The sequence below is a fragment of the Sceloporus occidentalis genome, unplaced genomic scaffold (genome assembly GCF_023333645.1).
Source record: "Sceloporus occidentalis isolate IW3139 unplaced genomic scaffold, rSceOcc1.0.p SCAF_11, whole genome shotgun sequence".
NCBI lineage: Eukaryota > Metazoa > Chordata > Lepidosauria > Squamata > Phrynosomatidae > Sceloporus > Sceloporus occidentalis.
Window position 1 is genome coordinate 13,270,910 of NW_028316991.1, and position 19,925 is coordinate 13,290,834.

General features: G+C 44.7%; 1 protein-coding gene across 1 annotated transcript; it reads right to left on the bottom strand.

Moving 5' to 3' along the window:
* Nucleotides 1-11,761: 11,761 nt before the first annotated feature.
* On the bottom strand, nt 11,762-13,620 carry LOC149305602 (transcriptional regulator ZNF706-like). Its single transcript, XM_089477465.1, has 2 exons — nt 13,486-13,620; nt 11,762-11,857 (listed from the first exon to the last, which is right to left on the bottom strand). Exons 1-2 carry the CDS (start codon nt 13,618-13,620, stop codon nt 11,762-11,764), a joined length of 231 nt encoding a protein of 76 aa, XP_089333591.1.
* Nucleotides 13,621-19,925: the final 6,305 nt, after the last annotated feature.

Below are 19,925 nucleotides of genomic sequence, written 5' to 3' on the forward strand. Positions count from 1 at the left end.
TGCAATTATGCTCCTTATTCTATTTTCCACCTCAACATTGGTTTTGTCCAATAATTGGGGTGGGCTGCTATAACAACTTTTTGTCTTTTTCAGGGTAGCTCCGACTAGCCACAGCGCCTGCAAGGCTCCATTATATTGCTGTCCCGCTTCCTCTCGCTCGGGGTTAACTGCTGAAGTCTTGGACCAGTCAGGGTACAGGACATCCCATCATAGTTAGCAACCATGTTTCTCAAGGACAATGACAATTTTACTATGTAAAACAAGTGAATGCTGGTTTAAGATGTGCCACTTTACCGTGTGCGCTACCGGCACAGCGTGTGCTCATGAGCTCGTTCGTGAAAATGTACACAATAAAATGCATATGTCATTGGAAACATGTATTTGTTTCACAAATTTCACCACCACAAAAATTGGAACAAAGCATTTACTTAATGATAATCCCATTTTCATGTTATTCAAAATGAAATTAATAGATCTTCCTTCAGACTATTTCCTACAATTCCTGCACAAATGATCTAGATGCGATTGGAAGAGTTGTCGACTTAGTAGTTGCAGTATGATCCTTCTTTTAGTGCGAACAGCCATGGTCCATCAACTCCAGCCCCATGGATCCTGTTGTTTTTAATTACCGCATCTTCATCTTCTGACAAGGGGGCTTATCACCAATAAGTCCTCCCACAATTGTATTTCTTGGCTCCATCTATTTGAATGAGACGTTCTTTGTTTCCCGCCATTTGACCCCATGCTTCAACACAGACGGTAACCTTCCAAACTTCCCTGCACATGTTAAACCAGTCTGCCATGGTTACAGAAGACTGTCCTGTCAGGTTAGTCAGCACGTTCGTTGGCTTCTCCAGTCCAAATAGATACCGTATTTTCCGGCGTATAAGACGACCCCCAACTTTTCCAGTTAAAATATAGAGTTTGGGCTATACTCGCCGTATAAGACTACCCCTCTACCCAGTATACAACAACCAGCCAATCACAGCAAGCGATGTACCTTACCGGTGATTGGCTGGTTGTTGTATACAAAGGCTGCTTGGATTGGGTGGGTCTGCTCTCCCTAACATATGCCTGTCCACACACACATGTATAGACATACACTGCCCTCACACACCCCTTCCTTTACACACATATACACGTACACACCAGCTTACACACATATACACATACACTGCCCTTACACACACCTGTCCATACACATACACAGACATATACACACTGCCCTTACACACACACACACATATATATATACATATACACACACATACGCCTGTCCATACATACACATTTATACACTGCCCTCACCACACACCTATATATATATATATATATATATATATATATATATATACATACATATATACCGTATTTGCCCGAATATAGGCCGCACTTTTTCCCCCCCAATTTAGTCTTTAAAGTGGGGGTGCGGCCTATATTCGGAGTCTAGCGCCCGACTCCCGGGACATGCAGTTCCGGGCGCCGGGCAGCCTTAAGATACAGATCCCCCGCAGCAGTGCAGGGGACCTGTATCCTACTCTCCAAAACGCTCAGACAGCCTCCCCTGCCAGCACTTTCCAAGGGGGGAGTGCCGGCACGGGAGGTTATCTAAGTGGATCGTGCAGACGTTCACCGGCAGCAGCGATGCACGTAAACAGCCTCCGCTGCCGGCACGTCTGCACGATGCGCTTTAACAATCTCCCTTGCCGGGAATTCCCACGGGGGGAGTCCCGGCAAGGGAGATTGTTAAAGCACATCGTGCAGACGTGCCGGCAGCGGAGGCTGTTTATGCTCGCAACGCTGCAGCCGGTGAACGTCTGCGCGATGTACGTTAACAATCTTCCTTGCCGGTACTTCCCACAGCGGAAGTGCCAGTACCGGAAGTTGAATACGCCTTATGGAGGACATCGTGGGGACAGAGTGTCAGCATATCTCGGGGGGATGGGGGGTATAGAGTGTCGGCATATCTCGGGGGGGGGGGGAGGCCGAATTTTTTTTCTTTAAAAAAGCACCTAACTTTTAGGGTGCGGCCTATATTCAAGCAAATACGGTATATACGCACACCAGCTTACAAACACACAAATACCTACACTGCTCTTACACACAACTGACCATACACATACACTGACCATCTCACACCAACATATAGACACATACACTGCACTTACACCCCTTTCTCCCCATCTCTTACCTTTCTTATCTTCTATCTTCCATCCAGTTGTGGGAGTGCGAGGTCTGTCATTTCAGACCTCTGCTTTACTGTTCCCTCATCACTACGCGCCTGCAATTGATGCTGAGTGCCGGGATATGATGTCATCCCCGCGCTCGGCATCAATAGCCGGCGCGTAGTGATTAGGGAGCACGGAAGCCGAGGTCTGAAGTACCAGACCTCAAGCTCCCTAATGTTGGGCTAGTTAGAGGGAGGTCGTCATCTCCCCAAGCAGCCCTGCTCATCGGGCGCCCCCACTGATCAGGGCTAGTTGGGGAGATCACGATCTTGCACCTACCTCGGCACGGCCCAGGGGAGGTGGCTTCTCCGCTCTTAATGGGCATGTGGGGAGAGGGAGACGTATTGGTTTTCATTATCTTCCCCCCAATCTCCCCTGCACTGAGCACACTGCGATCAGCAAGCAAGACTCCATAGTCTTTGCATTGCTGATAACGATGTGTGTGATCAGCCAGCAGGGAGGGCCACCCGAGATCCCAGCAGGGCCTAGACATACCCTACTGGATCTCTCCTCCAAAATGCTTACACCAAGCACTGCTATACCCAATCGGTCAGCAGAAAGCCAGCAATACTGAGGAAGTCTAGGCTGTATATAGACAAAACACATGACGTACAGGTATATCCTAAGGGTAATCTTGCCACAACTTTTATGGACATACCTGTATTTCTATAGGGTAACAAGGGGGTTAATACAGAATTTAATTTGTAAGTGGACTTTAGTTAAATCATCAAGATTTCTTCATACATTATGCAGGGCCAATCAAGCTCACTGGGGTTTGCTCTAAATAGGCTGAAACAACTTTCACGTTAATAAAAAACCCTGTAGTACACATGGTGCTTTAGTGGGTCCATTGTAACATTGACGCTTAGGGTTGACAGACAAATTAACTCCTAGATTTCCATGTTGGGGGGGGTCTATCTACTAAAAAGAAAGAATTCTTACCTGGGAATTCCTTTTCCTTGTCCATTTCCAAGGTGGCACATGAGAAGAAGGCTCCGCCTACCAGGTAGGGCAGGAAACACTATAAAAAAGGAGACCTCCCCCTTCCTCCCCAGTGTGGTTAAAAAGAAAGACTCAGACAAATAAAAACCAAACAAAGTAAATTTAATGGGTGGGAGAAAAAGTGTGCCACCTTGGAAATGGACAAGGAAAAGGAATTCCCAGGTAAGAATTCTTTCTTTCCCTTGCCATTCCAGGTGGCACATGAGAAGAATTAGCAAGATAGGGAGGGAAGGATTCCAGTCTGTAGGACACAACGACCAAATTGAGACTCATCTGAGAGATGAAGATTCAGCCTGTAGTGCCTTACGAACGTATGAATCGACCTCCAGGTCGCTGCCTTACAAATGAGAGACGGAGACACCCCGGAGAGTTCAGCCCAGGAAGTCGAGACGGATCTGGTCGAGTGAGCCTTCAGGCCGGAGGGAGGTACTCTTCCCGCAGAGACGTAACACAAGGTGATAGCGTCTTTAAGCCAGCGGCTCACGGAAGCCCTGGATACTGATCTGCCCTTGCGGGTTCCTGCAAAGGACAGAAAGAGAGAATCGGATTTCCTCCAGGCAGACGTACGTGAGAGATAAGACAGGATACATCTCCGCAGGTCTAGCGAGTGGAGTTCCAGTTCTTTGGGATTCTTGGGATCCGGACAGAGAGTAGGCAGAACGATCTCCTGATCCGAATGGAAGGGAGAGACTACTTTAGGGAGAAACTCCGGAGGCAAACGAAGGATAATGCAGTCCGGCAGAATCCTGAGAAAAGGTTCTACCCTGGAGAGAGCCTGGAGCTCGCTCACCCTCCTAGCAGAAGTGAGGGCTACTAGGAGGTCAACCTTGTAGGTGAGCAGCTTGAGAGAGGTATCCTCTAGAGGCTCGAAGGGAGATGTGGTGAGTTGGTGCAACACAAGGTTAAGGTCCCAAGGCGGGACCGACGGACGGAGCCTAGGGCGAAGTCTACACATTCCCTCAGAAAATCTGGAGATCCAAGGATGGGAAGCCAGATGGAAGTCCAAGAAGTTGCTCAGTGCCGAGATCTGGACCTTGATAGTAGCAGGTTGGAATCCTTTATCAAAGCCATCTTGAAAAAAGCGCAGCACCTCACGGATAGATGGAGAGGATACTTCGTGCACATTGCACCAGGCGATGAATGTTTCCCAAACCTTCTGGTACTTGGCGGTCGTAGAATTTTTGCGGCTGGAGAGAATGGTGTTCACTACTGGTGCAGCTAATCCTTTAGAGGTCAGGATCTCCCTTTCAGAAGCCATGCGGAGAGGTTGAATCGGAAGGGATCTGGGTGGAGAACAGGACCTTGAACGAGAAGATCCTTCACCTGAGGAAGAAGCATGTGTTTGTCTATGGACAAGGTGGTAAGGTCCGAGAACCAAATTCTTCGAGGCCAGAAAGGAACAACCAGGATGACTTTTTGAGGGTTTTCCCGAATTTTCCGGAGCACTCTGGAGATAAGGGGAAGCGGAGGAAAAACGTATGCGAGATCGAAATCCCAGGTCTGCGAGAGTGCTTCCAGGCCTCGGGGACGGCCGACTGGTGAAAGAGAGAAAAACTCCTTTACCTGAGTGTTCAGATGCGTGGCCATCAGGTCTATCTGGGGAGTACCCCATTTCTTTGTGATGAAGGCGAAGACCTTTTTGTTTAAGGACCATTCTCCCGGAGGTACTGAGTTCCTGCTGAGGTAATCCGCCTCCTGATTCAGTGAACCCTTGATATGGACCGCGGAGAGAGCACAGTGACTGAACTCCGCCCATCGGCAGATCTGAGCAGTCAGGGTCTGCAGGCGTCTGCTTCTGGTGCCACCCTGTTTGGAAAGGTAGGCCACCACGGTGACGTTGTCCGAAAGGATCCTGATGGACTTGTGCCGCAGGATTGGAGACCAGAACCTTAGAGCCCTCCAGACCGCCAGCAGTTCTAGAAGATTGATGTGCAGGCTTGATTCTTGAGGAGACCAGGTTCCCTGGGTAATATGGCTTCCCATGACAGCACCCCACCCCAGCCTGTCAAACTGGCGTCGGTGGAGATAACCACCCAATCTCTTGTTTGCCAAGGGAGTCCCTGTGAAAGCTTCTTGGCTGACAGCCACCAACGGAGTGACTCCCGAACGAAGGGAGAAAGCCGGACCTTCTTGTATAGGGACGTCCTGGAGCGATCCCAGTGATCCAGTAAAAACTGTTGAAGAGGTCTTGCGTGAGCCAGTGCCCAGGGAACCGCCGAGATGGAGGAGGTCATTAGACCGAGCAAAGACATGACGGATCTGAGGGACACTGACTTGCTCTGTAGGACCGCATGTGTGAATTCCCGTAATCTTAGGATTTTGTCCTGCGGGAGAAACGTCTTCTGTACTTCTGAATCGAGGATCATTCCCAGAAAGGTCTGACGTCTGTTTGGAAGTAACTTTGACTTTAGAGAGTTCACCAACCATCCCAGGTTGTGGAGAGTCCTGAGGGAAAACTCTAGATGGGATTGGAGCAATGATGCCGAGGCTGCAATTAGGAGCCAATCGTCCAGGTATGGGACCACTTTGATGCCTCTTTGCCTCAGGAAGGCCACGACCACTGACATGAGTTTCGTGAAGATCCGTGGTGCTGAAGCAATTCCAAAAGGAAGGGCCCGAAACTGAAGATGACGAACACCTTGAGGCAGTGTAACGGCCAGACGGAGGAATCTTTGGTGGTCTTCCCTGATGAGGACATGTAGATAGGCATCCCGCAGGTCTATAGTGACCATGAGGTCCCCCGATGAAATAATCTCTGTGGCTGACTTCAGGGATTCCATCCGAAACCTGTTGTATCTTATACAGGCATTTACCAACTGTAGGTTGATTATTAATCTGAATTTCCCGGACGGTTTTGGCACGACAAAGACGTGGGAATAGGTTCCCTCTCCTATTTCTAGATGAGGCACCGGGACTAGAGCCCTTTCGTGAATTAAGTTGTTGAGTGTGGAAAAAAATCCCGCTCTTTCCCAAGGATCTGCAGGAGGCATGGACAGCAGGAATTTCTGGGCAGGTAGGTGAGTAAACTCCAGTGCATAGCCTTGATTGATGATGCGAAGGACCCAGGGGTCTGAGGTGATCTCTTCCCAGGCATGAAAGAAACCGGTTAACCTGCCCCCTACTTGGAGCCTGCTGGCGTCAGAACCTTCCTGATTTACCGTCCCTGCCTCTGCCTCTTCCTCTCTGGAATCTACCTCTTGCGTAGGGTTTACCACGAAAGGACTGGTAGTCTTGATTGGAGGTAGAGGGCCTGTAGAACTCCCTGTCTCTTGGAGCTCTATAATAATTAGACCTGAAACGAGGTGGTCCTTTCCTCTGAGGTAACCAGTGCTTGTCGCCCGTGGTGGATTCTAGAATCGTGTCGAGGTCGCTGCCGAAGAGGTGATTCCCCTGGAACGGAATGCTGCACAGCTTGTGTTTTGAGGCATTATCTGCAGACCATGACTTAAGCCAAAGCGCTCGTCTAGAAACCGCTGAAAGTGCCGTAGCTTTAGCAGATGCACGGACAGCTTCAATGGAGGCATCGGAGATGAAGTCAATTGCTAAGCAGGTGTCGGACAGGTTTCTTGCAACCTGCTCAGTCCCTGGAATAGCTGCCAGGTCTTCCACCGCTTGTTGAAGCCAGATCTTAATGGCTCTAGAAGTTGACGCTATGGCAATGGCTGGACGAAAGTTCGCCGCTGCTGCTTCAAAAGCCCTCTTGGCGGCATTCTCAGCCCGCCGGTCCATGGGGTCTTTGAAATGGGACGCGTCCTCCATCGGAATGGCTGTTTTCTTCTTAGCCTTGGCTACTGCGGTGTCCACTTTCGGAACTTCCCAGGCATCGGAATTCTTACCATCAAAAGGGAACAGCTTTTTGATTCTTGAAGACGTGAAGAATCTCCGGTCAGGATATCTCCACTGCTCCGTAATTATTGCTGAAAGTGAATCGTGAACTGGAAAGGTCTGCGGTTTCCTAGAGTGACCCTGAAAAGGATCCGGTTTTGAGACTGGTATGTCATCCTGTAGATTCAAAGTAGATCTGACTGCAGAGATGAGCTTCCCTGTTTCTTCGATTGGGAAGAAAAAGGTTTCCTCTTTAATTTCCCCCTCCTCATCCGAAGACTGGGGGTCATTCGACTGGTAGTCATATTCCGAAAAAGGAGCCGAATAATCTTCCATGGCATCTGGTAGAACATTTGGTGGACCCTGCTGGTAAAGTTGATGCTGAGGCACCGGCGCCTGAGGGGAACTTGCCATGGCCCGAAAACAGTCAAAGGTAGACTGAAGTTCTCCCTTCAACCAGGAGGTAAATTCTGTTGCGGAAACTTCTTTAGGCCGAGAGCAGGAGCTGCACATTTTGGCCGTGGGGTCGTGTAGGGTCTTTTTACAGGAAGAGCAGGCTTTGTGTTTCGTTTTTCCCACAGACTTCCTATGTGGGGAGGCCTCAGGAGGAATGTCTGGATTTTTGTCTGACATGACTGAGGAGAAAAACACAAGGATGAGACCACAGAAAGTAATAGAAATAGGCAATGGTTTGAACCCAGGAGGGAAAACCTACTTGAAAAAGGCAATATACAATCCTCAGGCACAGGCAGGCACAAAAAAGGAGTAGAAAAAGCAATAATACAGTACAGGAACGAGAGCAAGGAAAGATCTTACCCATTCTGGCGGTTTTATAGCGGCATTTAGGCGCCCAGGCCCGGAAAACGTCACATCCGGAAATTCCCCGTCAATTGACCTCTCGTGACCCCGGACGCAGTGCCGGAAGAAAAGCAGATAGGAGAAATAATAAGAAAACGGGTGCCGTGAAACCGGCACAGCCGGCTATAGAGTCCCGCTCGCAGCGCCTCCGGAGCGCTCTCCTGCCGTGTCTCACGCTGAGGATTCCTCCTCCCCGGGACGGAGAGAACCGGAGCCCGGGGATGCACCTCCCAGTGAGCCCCCTGGGCTGTGGGCAGCATATAACGAGGACTGAGCCTCGAGTAACCGCGAGGACGCGGAGTTACATCCTCCGAGGCTGCCGCATCACCCTGGATCCACCGGGATCACTATCGGGGATCGGAGAGAAAGGACGCCCCCCCGGGGCTCCAAGAAAACAAAAAAGAAGAAAGAAAAAAAAAAGGTAAGCTAAAGCCTAACCGCTACCTGAGTAGGGCAGGAAACAACACTGGGGAGGAAGGGGGAGGTCTCCTTTTTTATAGTGTTTCCTGCCCTACCTGGTAGGCGGAGCCTTCTTCTCATGTGCCACCTGGAATGGCAAGGGAAAAAATGAATCTGGAGGATAGCTGAACATTTGAATTATCTGATATCACTATACATGATGGACAAGCCAGTGAGCTGGCCTGTACATTGCAAAGAGAGTTGTAATAAATCTTACATTAGCCATCAATTATGAAGGAGAGGCAGACAGATTTTGACCGTGCTCGTGCCTAGTGATGCAAACTCCTGCATAACTTTTTTGTAAATAGGCAGCTTCAATATTGACTGGGTCACTCTTCCGACATTTCTCCAGCTACTTATCGGTCTGGAAGGAAAGCATGTGAACCGCTCTTGCTTGGTGGTTTACACCAGTCCTGCTTGTGACTTTTCTGGTTAGTCGTGGAAAAGAAGCCACCTTATTTGTATTTATCGTCATATCTCAGACATTAATAATTTTGTATCACAGATGCACCAAGAATTATAAAACTGCAGGTCTGCAGTACAAATTGACTATTAAGAACATCCTACTAATCATCCGCTCCTCAAAACGCTTAAAAAATTTGCTTGTTCTGTTGCTACCCTTCCTGAAAATCATTTGCAAAATTAGGTTTCTCCAATTAATCAGGATATCTATTCCTTAATTACATTGGCTCATCATCATTTCCAACTAATGAAAGGCATTCAACATCATTTTTAGAAAACTCAAGTAAATTGGAACTGGAAGTGCAATCATTCACCCACATCCTTGAGGGACACGTGCAATAAAAGTAATTTATCTGTAACTGAGAAGGTTGTAGAAAAGCCAGATATCACAAAGCTTTCTACTTGTTCACACTGTATTTGAGCCGTGTCAAGAAATTGGTGAAATGTCACCTCATTTAAATCATTTTACAGGGCCAGCTCAGCCCTTCGAGATAGAGAAAACGAGAAATAATGCAAACGCTCTCCTTACAGTACACTTTTCACAGTGACGGACAAAATTATGCATTACGCAGGGCCAGCCACGCTCTCCCTAAAGCAGGAGCTCACTGGGGTTGGACCTTTACAATACATAGGAGAATCTAAAGGGAGTACACAAGAGGTACCCGCTACAGAAGGCAAAGCTGCCCGTCTATACTACAGTTAAATATTTAGTGATCACTTACCGAAATTGCTAAAAATAGAGCTTGGAGGGCTGCTACGAAGTATAAGCTGGCAGTCTTTGTCCACATTGCCAACTACATATCTCCTATGAGGCTACCAATACCGAAACCGTGAGCAATTAGGGTTTTACGGCAAGCAGAGCAGCTACCGTTCTGTATATGTAAACCCTACTGTGTTATTTGTACAGCATTGATATGTTACTCAATATAAACCATTCCTAAAAAGTTTTTCTGTATTGTTCGTATCGATAATGTGTAGTTTCACTTGTGTACAAAAGCCCGTCAGGTCTGCAAACCTTGAAGGGAAATCAGATAAGACATGCAGACTAGTGTACTGTGCCAGAAGAAAGATAAAGCGAAAATAACTGAATACACCAAAGCGAAACACTGCCTCTTGGGCTGCCTTCACTGTTAAATGCAATGTCTCATTGATTTAACAGAGGTTAAGTCTTGCCAAACTAAGGTGAATCCATCACAGCCAGTCAGCAATTAACTGCACAAACACTGCATAAACACCAAAACATACGAAAGAGAAGCGCTACAGGACTTGTTACTGTGCCACATCGTCACCATTCATAGTGGTAACAAAATTAAGCACTACATTTTAAAATCAAGGTACTACTTTTATTGAACAAATTATACACATTATGGACATCAAACCAATATAATTACAACTGTAAAAATTTGCATGACTTGCCCAACTTGAGAGATTTACAAATTAGTAATAACTGTACATTTACAGAGGATATTTTATGAACCCCACAAAGGGAACAGCATAAAAATATGGATGTTTCCAGAGCCCCATTTCAGATAAGCCAGGGAATGGCAACAGTCAGTACTTTGGAAGAAATCTAAAAATTAGAAAGAAAAAAAAAATTAGTGTACATTTAAAAAAATAGCCAAACTATTACAGATCATATTGTCGCTATTTGAGACAGGATACCAACTCATTTAAGTAAGCCAACAAACCAGGATTTAGAGAGATCATAAGATTTTGGCAATGTGGGTGTCTTGAGGATTGAATTGAACACAACGCTCCTCTGCGGTCTATCCTAAACGCTGCTGCTAGACTCATCTGCCTTGCACGCCACTCTACTGCTTTCCCACTGGCTCCCCAATACCTTAAGAATTAAATTATATATTATATGTTTATAATAACATATAAAGCCCTCCATAACACTGCTCCTCCACACATTTCTGCCCTCATAAGCAAATACTCTCCTACTCATGTTCTTCCCGTGGGCTAAAGCTCTCCTCCTCACTTATCACCTCTTCCTTTTCCAGTCTACAAGATTTCACTCGGGCTGCCCCATATTTCTGGAATCTACTTCCACCGAACCCTCAGCTTTCACCCTCCTTCCATTCAAGAAACATCTCAAAACCCACTTCTTCAGAGAAGCCGCACCATCTTCGTTTCTTGAACTTCCCTGACACTGATACAACCCCGCACTACCTCTCACCCTTTCTCTGTGCCTTATGTTTGTCCTCAACCCATTCAAGACAAATATATTCTGGGACACAGCAGAGAGGACTGTAGCGTGCAGATGACTGTTGGGGGTGGTTGGTGCACTGCCATGGGTCAGGCCTAGAGGGCCCCCTAGGCTATATACAACAGGAGGTACAGCTGTTGTGGTTAATAAACTGATCTAAGGTAAAAGTCTGCCAATATGTTCCAAACAGGCATTAAAATAGTCATGGTGAGGCAGGTTCAGCATGGCATTTAGCACAAGCTGACCTCAAATAGGAAATGAAGAAAAAATTACCAACCAGTCTGTTTTTATTTTATTTTTCTGTCTGGCAGTACAGTATTGATGTTGAATGCTCGGAAGAGAGCAGTATTTCTACCAGAACTTTGAGATGCCTTTAGTTTTTAACTCATCACAGTTCCTCAATGCTTCCCTGTCAAGCTGGAAATGTCAGCTTAATACAGTCATTCTTTATAGAGAAAAAGACAAACAATCGTGTTATGTCACACTTTACCAGTAAACAAAATGGTTTAACGCAAATGTTGAAATATTAAGGCGAATAAATGGAGACCACGTTTACATGTGCCAACAATGAGCAGCACGTTTTAACCCCTTAAGGACAATGGGCGGTCCCAAAACCCATTGAAAACAATGCATTTTGAGCATTTTGTACAGGCTTTGTCATTAAGGGGTTAAGTTTTAGCCTGTTTATCATGGTCTTTCCTTCCCCTTACCTTATGATCTAGGCCTCAACACCAACCAATTCTGGAGGAAGGGGGACCTTTGGATGCTTGCTCTCAAAGTGTTGCTTGAATGTTTTGGGGTCTGGCATTTGAGTCTGCACATAAAGAAGAGAACGCTTACAAAAAACTAAAACAGCATAGCAAATATGTCTATATGTGTGTATATATGCTCCGTTTATTGGTAAGGCATAGAATTGGCTGACTGCAGGTTAATGGCTGTGTGTGTTTGGTCAAGCTTTGCTTTTTAACCCCTTCTATCCCAGGGGTTTTTGGTACCTCAAAGCCCGGAGCAATTTTGCCATTTTTGCGCTGTGTCGGTTCAGCGATTATTCTCTTTTCCTGTGAATAGTGTACCCATGTAAACTATATATTGTTTTTTCAAGGAGAGATAGAGCTTTCTTTTGATACCATAGTTGGATGATTAGCTGAAAATTTAGAATTAGAAATTTTGTAAAAACTAGCAAAAATTAGGAAAAAAAACACCAAATTTTTTTACAATTTTCCCTCTTAATCCTCACAAAATTAGGTAAAGTGACAGAAAACTCCATCCAGATTTATCAATTCAGGTGTCCTGATTTCAGAAATACCTAATTTATATAGATTTTCCATATTTTCCCAGCACATATAGGCAACATGCTATAAGGTGTACATTACTTTACACAAAACCGTTAAAATTAGCTATGATGGGACTGCAACTCTAATTTTAAACAAATTAAACAAAAACACCCACAAAAGGTATATATTTCTGTAAAGCAGACAATCCAGGCTATCCTGTATTTCCGGTATTTGGAAGGGAAAGCCCGATGTTGCATTTCCAACTGTAACAGTTTACCGGCATTCGTGCCAGAAACTGTTATAGCTCCCTCATCGGAGTGATCGGGTAGCCCAGCAGGGTCTAGACAGACCCTGCTGGGCTACCCGATCCTCCCGTGAACTTCCAGGTCACGTCAGTAGTGACTGACCTGGAAGGGAAAGCCAGATCGCGTGATCGGGCTTTTCTATCTTTAACAGTTTTACGGCTTCGCGCCAGAAGCTGTTACAGGAGATCGGGCAGCAGAAAGCCAGCGACGCTTGCTTCTGCTGCCAGGGGGGAGCACAGAAGGGCTAGACGTACCAGTACGTCTATAGGGGATTGAAGGGGTTAACAGTGGTGTGTTCTCAATGTATTATGTTATTGGAAATTCACATGTGTTGTGTTGGAAGATGGGGATTTACTGGAGAGACAGCAGGTAATATTAAACTGACCTAATTTAGTTAGCATCCACACCAATGTTAATTTAATATTTGCTCTACATTTATTTTCTAAACAGATGCATACTCATAATGGAATACATCAGTTATGTAATCATGGAAATGGGAAGATCTGAATGAGACAATCATGTCAGATTTACAGTTTTCTGGGTAATATGTCTCTGGGGAACTTTTTTCAAGCATTACATTATTTTCTTACATTATGGATATGCCAGGATAGTGCAGAAAAGGGTGATGTTATCCGAGGTAGTATAAAAGATAGTGTAGGAGACCAAGGTACTATAAGGTCGAGGCTGGCGAGACCCAGGACATCAGGCCATCAGTCGATGTTACCATTGAGGGAACAAACGCGCGTCTCCTTTGCCACAGATCAGCATTAGTTGCAAAATATAAATTTGGAAAAATAAACTGGACAAACGGTGGCTTAAAACAAATTATGTTGTATGGAAGAGGCAAAGGGCCATATACTCACCCTACACACAGAACAGGTGTATACCAGGGCAGCTTTGGCCGCAGCTTTCTGATCATGCCCTTGTTTTTTCTTCAGGTCGGCTTGCTTTTTTGCATTTTTCTGTTGTGATTGGATCTTCTGGTGTCCTCTAGCCATGTCTGCAACATGTTAAGATTTAAACAGTTTATAGTCAGATGGAAACTAAAGAACGCCACTTTAACAGGTGCACATATCCAATTTATGGAAGAACAACACATAAGAATGATGAAACTCATGCTGTGAACTGCTGTTCGCTTAACAGCTGTTAGTTTCCATTCTGAAGATTATTTCCTTTGCCCAAATACAACCTGTGTGTGTTCAGAGATATGTAGCCGACTGTTACACTGTATCAATACTTTTATCTAAGTTCGATACTTAACCATGTTCTTGGCCACTACTTAAAGGGCAAGCATAACAGTTTTCAGCACAAGTAAATTAATGCTGGCAGATTGGAAGAAACCTGCGGCTGGGCCAGCATTATCTACTTAATTTCATGTTCAAGTTCTGGTGCTTCTCCTCACCTCTCCCTTAAAAGGGCTCCCCAAACATTGCTGCTCCTGAGAAGTTTAAGACCAAAGAGTATATGTATAAAATGAGTTTGTAATAGGCATACATTTCTTTATTGTATCTGTCCATAAATTATATGAATACATTTAGTGTCCAACTGATTTGTCTTTAAGGTTATTTACGAAGCACTAATGAAAATGTGTATACGGTAAAAAGGAACACTTTATTGGCTTAACCAATGTCCAAAAGAAGTGGAAATGGACAGCTGAACCTAGGTAGGGAACTAAATGTTTCACAAAGAAAACATACAGGACACTTCGGAGAACTCAAACTTTTATTGAATTCTGTAATCAGTTCACTTTTTCATTTACAAAATGAATAGGGGTTTGCATTTAAAGCAGATCTGTCGCTTTCCCATACAGCATTGTCCAGAAGTTTTAGGCGAGTGTGAAGAATGCGTTCAGAAATAAAATATGTTAACAGTTTATTTTTATCATTTCAAGAATGCAAGTTCATTGAACACAGGTATGACTTTCGACATTGAATGTATTGAGCAGCCTCACCTTGTTAGTGAGTTTGGCTGCTCCTCACCCAGTTTTACTCCTCCTACACAGCTGTTTCTGTTTCAGTTAATTATTGAGTTTCAGCCTACATTTATGATTATTAGCACCTGTTTGGTATAATTGATCGCACACCCAACTATATGACTAACAAATCGCTGATCTTGTGGTCACACCAGATATATGATTTTTCTACTGTTCGCTCACTTTGCATTTGATTAAATGATAAAAATAAACATATCAACATATCTATTTATTAAAGCATTCTTACTTTACACCTATGAATAAAAAGGGAACAATACACCACTGGCCCCATGAACAAAATTACACAAGAAAGTGTTCCTTTACATAACTATACAATGAATGTGGAACACACAAAAATATCTAGTCTTATCTACACACACAATAAGTCATTTCCTCTGTTTAACCCCCCAAGACTGCAAATCCTTAGCCAATCCCATCAGCTTGTCGGCCTGGAGTCAACAGCTGCCTAGCATTCAGCGAACAAGCTTCTAGAAAGATACAGCCTGCAGAGCACAAAGGCACATGAGAACGCAGGCAGCAAGGATAAGTTACAACACCTAACCCTCAAAAAAATAATACGCTGCTATCCATACAATCTGCATGTTGTATTAAACATGCAAAATGGCTACAAATTAAGAAACATTGCCAATAGTAGATAAAATCAAAAAAGAAAGCTTTAGTAATGAGCTCTTTGGATGTGGAAACTTTGTAAATAAGGAATTTGTTGAATATGATTAAATTATATATTCATATCAGGATTTCTTCACTTCAATGGGGACCTGGGGTAGTTTTGGTAGCTGGTTAGAACTTGTTAGGGGTAGCTGCATGGAAAAGTGTGAGGTTGCGTTTTTAAATGCCTCATGCTGCTTTTTCCACAGCGTAAAAACTTCCCTTCAACACTATTAGATGAATATTTCCAGCATTACCAAAGATTACCAACCGGCTGAAAACCCAAGGTGATTTTTGGCCAACTTTTCAATAAGGACCACACATCACTGAGAAGCAAGACAGACAGCATTAAGACAGAACCTATGGATTTTTTTTCCTTTTAGACAGGCTGTAAATATCCTACGGCCCACCAGTCACACAACCTCCATATGTTAGTAGGGCTGGTCACTCGTAATTATGAATCTTCAAACAAACAATTATGCATATAAAGGACATCACAACAACTAGCCAACCAGCACATGATCTCACTCAACATGCTAGATGCCATCAGACTACTGTGACTACATTTTCAGCTTTTCTACAAATATGTCACAAGGGGGGTAAAGAATAAGCCCACTACATCCTTCCCTACTAAATATTTATATACACATATACACCTCAACATTCCATTGGGTAATATTTAGGGATATCAGCTCTGAGGATTCGTAAGACCCCCACAGCATTGTTAATGGCCAAGGTCGGGATACACAGGTTCAGGTTCACTGTAGCACAAACCAGCACAGTGACCGATCTCACCAGATTGGGGCAGCCTGTGTTAGGTAATGGGGACAGTCACGTTTTCCACATCATGACAGAACAGTTAAAGATTAATCACACTACAGGCAGCACAGGAAACAAAGGCCTTTTTGCGCCGGACTCGCTAAACACAGCATGGACTTAACGAGGGGTGCCTCAGAGAGAGAGAGAGATCGTGGGCTAGCTGGTACCGGCTTGTTCTGAGAAAAGAAGCAGCCTGAGCTAGCCGTCTCTCCTATAGAGCCCATGCGCATGGCGGGCAGGCTTCCTTACACGGTAAACTACCGCACACGAAGGGACTGTAAAGGTAGTATCGTAATCCACAGCTCCACAGACCCGCCAATGAAGCCCCGGTAGCCTCGTCTACTTACCGTGCGCTCGGAAGCTCCGGCGGGCCGGTGAGGCGGCTGGAAGAAGTACTGCAGAGCCCTCAGTTGCGCCCTGGGGAAGAAAGAGGGCGGGGTCCAGGACCGGTCGTATCCGGCACTGCGTCGCCTCAAGACCCTCCTACTATCTGCAACACGCACAGCCTTACGCAAGGGCGCCAGCCAGCGGCAGTATCCAAGGGAACCACGATGAGAGAGCAGGGTGGGAGGGTTATGCGAATGCGTCAATACACTGGGAACTAATAGCCAATGAAATTCACGGAGGGTGATGTAATAAGAGGTTACAGGGTGGGACTGGCGTTGCTGGGCAGCCTAGGCATGAAGCGGCGAATAGCTGTAGTCCTCTCGTGACCTTATTTGCACCCGCTCCTTGTGACCTGAGGTGGTCTCATGCCAGCAAATGACATTATTTTCATTAGTTTTACCTGGTTTCCGTTCTGAATCTAATATGTTGTGAAATATAATATAAAGTAATATTGGGTTCATAAGTAATACTGAGTATAAATTAATATTGGGTATTAGACCTCTGCATTTGGATTAGTACAACTTTTTTTTTTTTTTAACAAGCTCGGAAGAGCAGGGCCGTCTTCTCCTTTGTTATGGGTGCGATTTGAAATTATTTTACTGTTTAACAGCCCCACGGAATCTGCTGGCGCTATTTAAATAAAGTTAATGTAATGAAAATTGCCTGTTTTGTGCATCTGTACAAGTCTCCGAAAATTAGGGTGATCCCTGATGAAACTGCCAAAAGCGAATTGCAAAAGTGCAGACATTTAGTGGGGATTCTTTCATTTGCCACCGCTGCTATTACAAGCCATTTTTGGCGCTTGTTGATGAGGTAAAGGGGAGTGCATATCAATGACTGATAGGTAGAAGTAACAAAAAAAAATCCAGGGGGTGGTCTCGTTGATGGTAATGGGTATGATTTAAATGGGGGTGTTTCCTGCTGACCTCTGTGGGAACGCCCCTGACATCAGCTGGACCTCCCACCGACATCACGGGATTGCCTGTGAGCAGTCCTGGCCGCGTCCCGCAAGAGAAGGCTCCAGGTAGCCGGAGCTCAGAAGTTCTCAGGTATAAGTGCGCTGACGCCATTTTAACTTGGCGGCAGCAGCAGCGGCAGCAGCAGCAGCAGCAGCAGTAGTTATAAACTGATGGGAGTTGGAATGTCAAAAATATGTTGTATCATCTTTCTAGCTTATCATATATTGTTTTTCATCTTCATTGATAAATAATAGTGACAAAAACAGGCATTCTATTGGGCTTGCACACAGTGTAACTGTGCCTACAGGTCTTGTGGCTGGATGTGTCAGTCTGCCGGTGCCTGAATGCCCTTTCTTACACTGGGGGATCAATTCAGTTTTTTTTGTGTGATATGGATGGGGGATCGGTCTTGTGGCTGGATGTGACTGTGTGCCAGTGCTTGGCCTGTTCTGCTCTATGCCCTGGCCTGTGCATCAACCCCCCTCTTTACTCTGGGGGATGAATTCTTGTTTCTAATATGAGGGAGAGGTCAGCCTGTTTGTCAGTGCCTGCCCTGTGCCCTGCTCTCCTCTGCTGCTGGAGCGCAATTTCCTTCCTTACTGTGAGGGATACATACTTTTTGGGGGAACTCCAGTGTCCTGTATGGTGGGACTGGATATGTGCCAGTATCTACCTACTCCTGTAGCCATGCTACAAGCTCCTCATAAAGTTCATTGCCTCAAAACGAAAGCTACAAAAACTAAATGAAAATTTCATCCGAATTGATTTGCTTGACATGTATTGGGTGTGTATGTAATTCTCAGCATGTACACAATATTGGGTATACTGAAATAATATGACCCAGCTTCTGTGACATCTCCCTCAGAAATATATGGTATGTTAGTGACCAACATAGAAAGCCAATAACTCTTTCAATTAAGAGGACAGTCAATAACCTCTATGGGATTTGCAGACAGGCCGGGGAGGGCTGTCAACCAGGGCTTTCCAGGATACATATAATTTTCTCATATTGCTGACCTGCAGAGATGAATTACTGCCCTGCACTATGTCATATGTATAACAGTAATTGCCATACCTGGGAACTCACCAGGTCCGTTTCCTAGTTCTCCAGGGCAGTGGAACAGTGATGCTCCATGCCAACTCCACACCAAATTTTCCCACTCACAACCTATTTAATGGTATTTGGGGTAGCCCTAGTCTTGTCTGTAGCTAGCACCATCCCTCCCTTGGCTAGACATGCCCCTTGAACAGCTAGGCCTGCTTTTGCATGCGACTATTCCTGCTCCCTCTCAAAGCCACTATGTCAGAAGAGGGAGCGCTCCGGGTAGCTTGCTCTCTAACATTCCCATTTAACATCCCACATACTAATACCCCCAACAATTCACGTGTCCAAAGTAGGACACCTTTGATGGGGTGTGTGGTCATGAGTACGCGTAGCTCCCTAGGCCAGTCATGAATGTTCTACAGAAGCGCTACATAAATTGTTGGTGCTAAACAAATAAAGGATAACAGTTTAAAAATTATATTATGAGAGGTCCTAAATTTGTACCTTGTTTTATTTTTATATAAATCCTTTATACTCATGGGAAATCAAATGTGAAGATTTGAGTGATAGTGTGAGAAGATAGTAAGAGAAGATAAACCTGCTTGTCAGCTTTCTACCCTTATATTAATATTAATTAATGTTTATCCGGGAGGAGAATGCTAGAAATTGGGTCATGCGGCAGTGACCTGGATTCAAGTAGGTCCCAGAGTAGATGCAAAACACATATAAGGTGTCGATTTTGCCTCTAATCTTTGCTTACGGGTACCACATGAAATTCTCATCTATTCTGTTATTGCCATTGTCTTGTTTATTACTGCATATTATCCTTACAATGCTTTTTGTTTTTCCTTTTTTGCACTGGTTTGTAGAATAGTGGAGCCTCACCCATATCCCAAGAAAATCTTTATTGCTTCTGTAGATCATGGTTTCATTGCAACTTTATATTTTCTTCTTGGAAAATTATTTCATGTTCATATAGCATTTCTCATAAAGTTCAAAATCTCAGTTGGCAGTTTTTATTTTTTCCATCCTTTTTACTTTTGTTCTCTAAGGAAGGTGGAACACTTTCATTCTAACAGAACAGTCAAGGTATAAGACTTAACGATCTTACAACTATCCTAATCACAGGATCACCTTAGGCAGTAGGAGCGATTTGCGTCATTGTGTTTGAGAGAGGATTACAGCACCCACAAATCTCCTTTAAATCTGTTTAATTAACTTGTGTACAGACATTGCATGTCTGCTTGTAATAAATGTAATGTAAACCCAATTGGTTTTATTAGTTCCAGCTGGCACTATATATTTTTATTTTATGGTTACCATTGTAGACATCCAGCATTTGGCAGGGGCTCCGTTTGCCAAATAAGGGTTTTTAACTGTTGATTTGGGTTTAGTAATTATTTTTCATTTATTAAGTACTTCACGGCAGAATACATTCTATGCTATCCTAAA